Raw genomic sequence first — 8,929 nt, forward strand, 5'->3', positions numbered from 1 at the left:
CCATACATCATTCTTTTTTTCACAGTGTTTTTAAATTGAGGCCCTTGAGAATTTCATTCTCTTGGCCTGGCACCCAGCATCACATTAAAACCTCCTGCTCCTTTTGTCACACGTGGACCCACCTAGTATCACGACTGTGCCCCACTTTGGGTCCTCAGCCCGGCCCTGCCCTGTGTGGCATTCCCTAGCCAGGGCACCCCCCAGCAGATGGGCCGTTCCCCTCCATACAATCCCTCAGTACAGCAGCTTCAGACTGAATGCAGACCCTTTTGTCATTCACCCCTTCAATTTCTTTCAGATGTTTCCCAACTAACAGCAGAATAAAATAAAGAGGGAACGGTTTTTCCGTCTTTTTTTGCAACAAAAGTAAATGGACCCAAACTTTCCCAGCCAGTAAAACAATGCTGAAGTTGGCTGTGGGAGGGTGAGGCTGGGGGCAAGAAAGAGAAACTGGCAAGTTGCTATCTCACCTATAGAAATACAATGTTTGCATATGTGTGAGTGTGTGTGTGTGTGTGTGTGTGTGTGTGTTTGTCTACATTTCACTGTATCTGTTAATCAGTCCTCAAAGACAGAAAAAAAAAAATGTATCAACGTGTGAACACAAAAAACTAAAATGATAAATCGGTTTAAATCCAGCAGTTCCAAACACGAGCCCTGAGATCACACCTTAAAAACAGTACAAAACAACATGAAAAATGAGTTTCACTTACATTCTATTCAGATGTGCCAGTGGTGTTAGCCACCACACATAAATTTCCACCAGGGTTGGCATTTAGGCACTTTCTATTTCCATATGTATAGGCTTGCCTCTGCTAATTATGCTAATCATGGGCAGTGTTGGCCACTGTGAAAAATAGTCACATTAGACACTTCACTGACCGCTAATACTGCTTAATGTGTGGTTGAAACATACATTCATCCCGGCCTGAAAGGCAAAATTTTTCCACGTTGCTGGTCTCATTCAGACGAGAAATGAATTTATTGAGCCCCTGAACCATTTCTTTTTTCCCTCCCAAGTACCAAGAAAATGCTCAGTTTCTCTCTCCGTCTCCCCTTTACTCCCTTTACTTTTTTTGTACTTTCATGGTGTGAAGACAGAAGCAAATGGTGCAAACTCTAAGGTGACTGGTGTCGCTTTATTTCACTTAGACTAAAGACAAAGGTTGCTCTTCAGCGTGGAGAGAAAGGGTGAGTTATCATTATCCCCCGCTTCTCGGCCTTTCAGGATATTGCATTCAACGTTGCAAAGACTCTGACAGCCCCTTTTTTATATATATATAAAAGCTTTGGCATCGAAATAACTTTATAAACATGTGTTATCACTGTCAGGTGGCTGCGTTGAAAGTTTATAACTGCAAAAAATTATAACTGCAAAAAATTACAAGTAGAGAACAGACTGCGTGTTTCCTGTATCTTGGAAGCAAACGCCATGTGTCCGTCATATGCACATGTATCTATAGCTGCTCAATGTGTGTTTATTTATTGGGGGGTGGTCTCGGCCTGTGTGTTGAGGAGTGTGTGTGTTGAGAAAGGAGATGGAATGAGGGAGACTTGGACTGAAGGATGGAGGTAAGGGGGGAGAGGAGGGGGGGGGGGGGGGGGGGGGGGAGTGAAATAAACATTTAGAAGTGACCCAGGTTGACTCTGGTCTTGTTTGTTCTCTCTACCAGTGAGGTCCCGGGCCCTGAGCGCTGGGAGTTTATTTATCTAGCTGGGGCACCGCCGCGCACTATTCACCTCCAATAATGCCTCATAGAGCTCCCTTTCTGTGTCTGAACTGGGGCGCTGTGTGCGCTCCGATGAATTATAGCATTTACCTGCTGTGCCGCTCTGAGGGTTGTTTAGAGTAAAGCTGCTCCAAACATCGAAAAAATGCCCACGTGTGCATTCGCTCATTTGCGCAAACTCAAAGGGGTGTGTGTGTGTGTGTGTGTGTGTGTGTGTGTGTGTGTGTGTGTGTGTGTGTGTGTGTGTGTGTGTGTGTTTTCTCTCATCCAGACTCTTTCAGTGTCTTCAAATCAATCTGTGTCTGCATCTGCTCCTATCTGCAAACTATCTGGCTTGGTATTCGTTGCTAGCTGGCTAAGATAACACATCAGTCTCCTTGCATCCATGCTATGTGGACCGTGCATGTGTAGATCTATACCTCCCCCCTTTTCCTATCCTCTCTCTCTACACAGCCTCTTTATGGGACATGTGGTACGCCTGCTATCTGGATAGGACCTGTCTCACTACACTCATATTTGGACAGCTTGAGTCTGTGTACATGTCTGTCATGCCTCACCCAAACTCTGCGAAGAAGGATGAGTTTAGTTAACGTGAGAGTAAACACCGCCACTCTTACATGGAGGCCGTTTCTTTCCTCTATTTGTCAAACAAGCTTTTCAAGTGGGTCTTTGTGTGTGGGGGGAGAAAAAAGTTTTACCATTTAATACGCGGCTCAGAACAATTATTGCAAAAAGAATAATATAGTTTCACAGATTTAATCACAATTCCGGCTTCTCTCTCGCGAAACTGCACCCTCCCACAGGCCTTTACGTTGAAAGAGAGACGCGCACTAGATGTTCGCACATTTGGAGTTTGTTCAAGTGAGACAGGCGAAATAACACAAGCAAAGAAGAAAACAGTGTCAGCGAGCCATAAACCTTCCACCCGGTTCCTGCTTCCAACCCCCCCTCCAATGCCTCCTCGTATCCTTCCCTTCTTCCTGCACTTCTTTTTTTTTTACGATCTCTCTCTTTTCTGCTTGTGGACAATGCAAACCGGGTTCACACGTTGTCCGGCTCACACCAACGTTCACACTCTCCAAGGTGGGCAGACACTCACAAAAGGGTAGGTGTAGTGGATTATAAATGCAGTATCGCCTTCTCTTTATGAGCTGCAAATATTTGCTTCACTTTTTTAAATGATCCTCTATAACATGACATTTTAAAGGAGCTAGCAAAACAAGATCTGTGTGAGTCATTTAAGGCGTTTTGATGGATGATGTCTGTTTTAGTGACTGAGGAGTTTAAGCCAAAAAATGGCCCTTAATCCTCCTGACAGACTAAACACCCTGATACTGTGGGTTTTATTCTCACCTATGCAGGTGTGAGCACTGAAGGCACGATTAACCCTTTTACTTTACAAGCTGCATGTGCACCTTTGAAAGTTCCCAGACAAGTATCCTTCAGGAAAAACAAAAAAGATATTGAATTAAAGGCTGGGGGGAAGTATAAGTACTGTAAAAGATAAATATGCTGGGGAATGCAGGTATTTCACTAGAAAACACTAACTTTCCCTCCCATTCTCTCTCTGTCTCTCTCTCTCTGTCTCTTTCTAGACACAGACTGCACTGCTGTGCTCGGCTTCACAGTGTTTTGGTGCTGCAGGAGGGAGGAAGCAATTAAAAAAGCCCTGGTGGCCTGACTTCACAGAGCAGGCAGACAGACAGGTAGAAATATAAACACACACACACACCCACGCACACAAAGCACAGGCAGACACACACACACGGGCATGCAGTCAGGAAATTCAGGCGGGCAGACACACAGCCAGGCACGCTGTACACACAACGGAGGTGGCAAAGATGACAAGAGTACGTGTTTGCGTATGTGTGAATACTGCAGGGGCAGCGTCGTGTATGAATATATGATTGGAAGCATATGCCCCTAACTCACACACACAGACACACACCCAGCTTTCACCATGCTGACAGAGTGTTAACACTTAAGGTGTCAATTCACAGCTAGTTTATTATGAACAAATTAGGACACAAGAGGAAAAGCTTTGTTTGTACAGCAGTTACGAACAGCCGTTTTCTTTAACTTCATTTTCGGATACGATCGAAACATGTTTACGTTACATTACACATTTCTTTAAGGTTAAGATATACGCGCAAAAATAATCCAATAAAACTCCACAACTTTAGAAAAACATTCAGATTCTCCTCATCTGAAATCAGTTGTCTTATTAGCGAGCGTATCATTCCTCCCTCTTGTGTTCTCACTTATGTGCAACGGTGCATGTGTGTATATGTGTGTGTGTGTGTGTGTGTGTGTGTGTGTGTGTGTGTGTGTGTGTGTTTCCATGTTTGTGTGTGAGAGAGAGAGAGACAGAGGGAGAACTAACCTCTCCTTGTTACTGAACCACTTTACTCTCCATTGAGGCCCTAGCAGCTTTGTCAATGGGCTATTGGTGGAAACAAGGCAGGCAGAAACTTTAGAAACATGGCCACAGCCTCTTAAAGGCACAGCATTCCTTTTCAGGCCCCCCGGTTCAACTCCCTCAATCCCGCAGCAAAACAACTGGCACGCAAACACCTAAACATCTCCTTTAAGAGACGTCCACGCCAATTAGCTCAAGAGGTAATCCCGAAACCTTTTACACTAACCAGAATGAAAGCTAAAGAAAGAGGGGAGTCTGTGCACAATTTGAAACTCTTGTTCCTTGTTGTCGCTGGATCTTCCCTCAAAACCTTAATCTTATCGTTTAAACGACAACATTTATAGAGATTTCACTTTTAATTCTGATATATAGAGGAACTTATTGAAGCATACGGCCTCCAAACGTTTCCCCTGACACAAGCAGCGTGTGATTCCTCCCACACCTCCACTCAGCTCCTGTGGGAGCCGCCTGTCCCCTGTCCTCTAGTGACATGGTGGGCTTAAAAACCCTATAGCGTCTGTTTATATTCACCAACTGCTGTGGCGCTTTCAGAGCGTGCAAAACAGGTGGGTAAACTTCAGCTGCATTCACTTATATTTTTTCTTCTTGTGGGGAGGAGGAGGAGGTAGGGGAGGTAGGGAGGGAGGGGGTTGAGGGAGGTGGTGCCTGCTTGCTTGCCTCTTGTTGAATGGAATCCAAGAATAGTTAGGGACCACACAGGGAGCTGAACGGGGGGAGGGGTCAGGGCCCTCAAAGATGGCTAACCATTCACACAGTCCATCTGCTGCGGGGATCAGCCCCGGCACTGAAAGCCTGGGGGTTTAAAAGGAATTTGGCCTGTGTGAAAAACCAAATAAAGCTGCTTCTGCCGCTGGAAAATGCACAGATGAATTTAAACCTAAAATGCAACGTGCCAGAGAAAGAGGGTGAAAGATAGATGTAGAGGAGAAGAACGCACAATCACACACAGACACACACACGCACACGCACACGCACACGCAACACAGCCATCTTTACAGAGGAAGCACGAGATATTGTGTGTCTGCGTGTGTGACGCTGGAATGCAGCCGTGTCAGAGACGTGTCTGTGTTTCTCAGGTTAACTGTGACTTACGCAGAAATGAACAGACGTGAGGAAACAGCTTTGGCAACACACAAAAGACACAAACCGCCACTGACATGGGAGTTAATAGGAGTTGTAATGTGTGAGAAATTTACAAAAATAACGCGTGTAATGGTCATTTCCAACCAGCGATACACTAACAAACAACTCAAATCAGCCTCGACCGTGTCTGAGAGGACTGTCGGTCGTCCACGTCACAGTGTTTCTACATGAAGGCAACTGCACCTTGAAGCTGCTTCACTCAGGATTTCAGCCAGACACACCATGAGTCACTGAACACCGAGACACTAATATTACCATGCTGGATTTTCTCACCAGCCGCTATTGTCATTCAAACTCTAGATTAAAAAAGTACATAAATTACACGTTCAACGAAATATGCAGATTACTAAGAGCCGAGTGTAAAAGCGAGTAAATCCAGCAACGAGCCAAAAACTGATCCCACAGGATGACGATGATGAGGGATGCACTTTGGAAACGGTCACAACACCAGACACCAGGGCAAAACGGACAGCGCTCATTACACATCATGCCTGCATCGAATGAGAAATCACTTAAGACTCACCTTCCACCCATAGCTGCTCGATGTCCGTCTCGATGGCTGCGACTCGGAGCCCCACAGACAGAGCCCCAAATACTAAGAGTCCAATAAAGAGGACCTTCCCACAGTGCCTCTGGATGTGGCAGCCCAGAGAGAACAGGAGGGCCTGGAACCTCGCCCGGATCCACAGAGGAGCTTTCTGACCTACCGCCTTACCCTGGATGTAAAGAAGGAGGGAGGGCGATAAAAGGACAGTATTATTATCAAGTTACCAGACATACATAATGCACCATATCACACAGCTGTCCACAAAGGCAGGGTTCTGTAGCTTGTATCTATGACAGTGGCGACCGCAGTGACAATTTGCAATCCTAAACACTGGATGGAACATGCCTCTGTATTCAGAGAGAAGATTTATTTTGTTGAAATTTAAATGGCGACAAATGAAGGTGCTAACCAGCTAACCACAGATTTGACTCTCCTCTCCTGTATGTGCACTCAGACTACATCTAAAACATCATATCACAACACCTGAACTAAATCAGGACTCAGGACACTTTCTCATGACACCTCACACGTTCAACAATTTAATCGACAGGTATCGATTCTATTCGGGAAACTTATTCCTATTGCTTGAGCTCAGGCAAACATGAGAGCGCTGTTTTCACTGCAGGAGCAAAACCATGACATTCGGAAAAAAGTTAAGTAAAAGTGATTGAATATCACATAATGTTCCAGTCTGGAAGTTGGAAACTTTATAGTAATGTAAAAGATGTCTCTTTAAAATACAGACTTTCTAACAATCTGGTCTTTAGAGAGTTTGTAGCACAAATACATCACCTCAAGAAAACAGTAGTTGTTTACTTTTAGCCTAAGAAAATCCTTGTTCATTCACTTTTGCAGGGGTTGAAACTAACACATAGATAACAGCCTGCTAAGAATAAGGGCTTTAGAAAGCATCTGTGTCCCTGTGGCAATCTAACTTATAGACGTTTTCCCCTATAACTTTCAAAAGAATAGTTAGAATCTGTACTTTAACTCGGTCCCTGTGCTACAAGTGTCCCCGCTGCAGGACACATTGCTCCGGTGTTGTGGTTTCTCTCAGCAGTGCTGAAACACGTCCAAGCATCCGGGCGGTCCAAAGATGCTTTGTCAGATCAAACTCAATCAGTGAATTCCTTTACAGGACCCACCACATTTCCAAACAGACCCCGGGCCAGTGCGCTCTGCTCTGCGCTGCCTGGCTGCTGCACAAAGCCAAAAACACGCACAACACGGCTGACTGTGGGGATGTGGGAAACAAAAAAACCCCAAAAAACTCTCTCTCACTTGCTGCCTTTGCAATGGCTGCAACAATAAGTAAAGTCCTTTATAATGCACAGCAAAGTGTGGAGTGTGGGGATTCTCGTTAAGTTTCTATCCCTTCATCCCAGGAGGTTCCCAAACTGTCAAACGGGCTCAAACCTGGTACAGTAAGATGTCTCGAGTCTGCATCAACCTCTAGCAACAATTTCTACACCTTTTCCCCTCAGATTAATCATAATCAAACTGTTGCCTGCTCCTGCTCTGGCGGTCCTCTCCCCTCCAGGACCTCTGGTGGTCCCCGGACCCCCCGTTTGAGGAGCTGCTCCTCCAGCCTACATTCACCACATGCGCCCTCAACTCGCGATTAGATAACGACTTAAAACCCAGAAGCTGCGCGTTCGGAGGGGTTCTCCTCATGAAGCCGAGCGTTTCTCTATCATCACCTTGGAGATCTGTTTAAGTGCGAAAGCAGCGTGGCAGTAGCTGGGTCTCCGGAGCAGTTCTGGGTTCGCGGGCGGCTGAGAGCGCGCATAACTCGGGGGTAAATCTCCAAAGACGCCGGCCCCCGGGACCCCGTGATCCGAGGCCATGGTCCGAGTCTGAGGGCGAGCGGGGCGCGGAGCGAAGCGGCGGAGAGTCGGTGCGAGTTCAGCAAAGGCGACGGTAATCCAACATAGAAGGGGAGCGCATCCAGCAGCGCCGGCGACAAGTCGGGAGAACGGCTTCTAGTCTTCCCTGGAGCCAAACAAGTCGCGAAACTCCATCCCAACATTATGCGCCGAAATCCGTATAGATCCTTCAGTCTTCATTCGTCCCGACAGTGTGTGAAACGACGTCTCAGCGAGGAGGAGTAGTTGTAGTAGTAGTAGTAGTAGTAGTAGTAGTAGCCTGTGTCTGAGCCGTCCGTGTCAAGTCTAACTCCGATCCTGTAGCGGTAACATTTGGAGAAGTTCGCCTCTCGGCAAATCCTGAAAAGGGAGGTTTGATGGAAAAGTGCTCCGGCTCCCATTGGCCAAGGAAGAGGCAAATTACTTTGCAAACATCGCCTATTATTAGCTGCTAAGCAACAGCTCACCAAAGTGGAGAGAGAGGGGGACCACCCAGGCTGCAGGCAGGGAGGGAGGGAGGGAGGGAGGGAGGAGGCTGGGTGGTGGTGGAGGAGGAGGAGGAGGAGGGGGAGGAGGAGGGAGGGAGGAACTCTTTCAATAAACTCTGCACTGACGCACACAGCGCGCCTCGCTCTCTCTCTCTCTCTCTCTCTCTCTCTCTCTCTCTCTCTCTCTCTCTCTCTCTCCACCGCGGGTCCTCCGGAGCTGCAGCAAATAACCGCACATGATATCACAGCGACAGGCGCGCACACAGCTCATCAGCAGCCCAATCAGTGAAAGGAGAAAAAAGAAAAGAAAAGTGGATTCAACTTCTTGGTGGAGAATGTAAACACCATTCACCTTTTTCTGTAAGCGAGAGCCTCACATCTGTCAACATGTTGCATGTATCGCCCCAGGGCATCCAGAGGCTTGATGAGGTCTCAGATTGTTTCAGAGCACCCCAAAGACATGTTTTATTTGACCATGTCAGTGAGTGCAGTTTGTAACAGGGTGCAGGGACGTGTGTGTGCATTGGTTTTTAACAGCTGCAACCTCACCTCTCAGGGCCAAAAGCTGCTAAAAGTAGGTGGACGGGTTTCCCTCACACATTCGACAATAAAACCTCTTGTCTCTATAAATTAAACCATTAAAAACAACCAAAAAAAAAAGATCATGAAGATCATACATGTTTTTCATCAACACCCGTAAGACGCCCCCGGTTCAG

At 46.5% G+C, this 8,929-nt stretch overlaps 1 protein-coding gene across 2 annotated transcripts in view; it reads right to left on the reverse strand.

Annotated features, from left to right (window-relative positions):
* ptch2 (patched 2) overlaps positions 1 to 7,707 on the reverse strand; it is a 28,456-nt gene extending 20,749 nt beyond the window's left edge. For both annotated transcript variants that reach the window (XM_034613043.1, XM_034613042.1), the window contains exons 1-2: positions 7,561 to 7,707; positions 5,837 to 6,029 (exon numbers count right to left, since the gene is read on the reverse strand). In XM_034613043.1, coding sequence (XP_034468934.1) covers positions 5,837 to 6,029; positions 7,561 to 7,707 — 340 coding nt within the window. The remainder of the gene's footprint in view (positions 1 to 5,836; positions 6,030 to 7,560) is intronic.
* Positions 7,708 to 8,929: the final 1,222 nt, after the last annotated feature.

This window comes from Hippoglossus hippoglossus, chromosome 17 (genome assembly GCF_009819705.1).
Source record: "Hippoglossus hippoglossus isolate fHipHip1 chromosome 17, fHipHip1.pri, whole genome shotgun sequence".
Classification (NCBI taxonomy): Eukaryota; Metazoa; Chordata; class Actinopteri; order Pleuronectiformes; family Pleuronectidae; genus Hippoglossus; species Hippoglossus hippoglossus.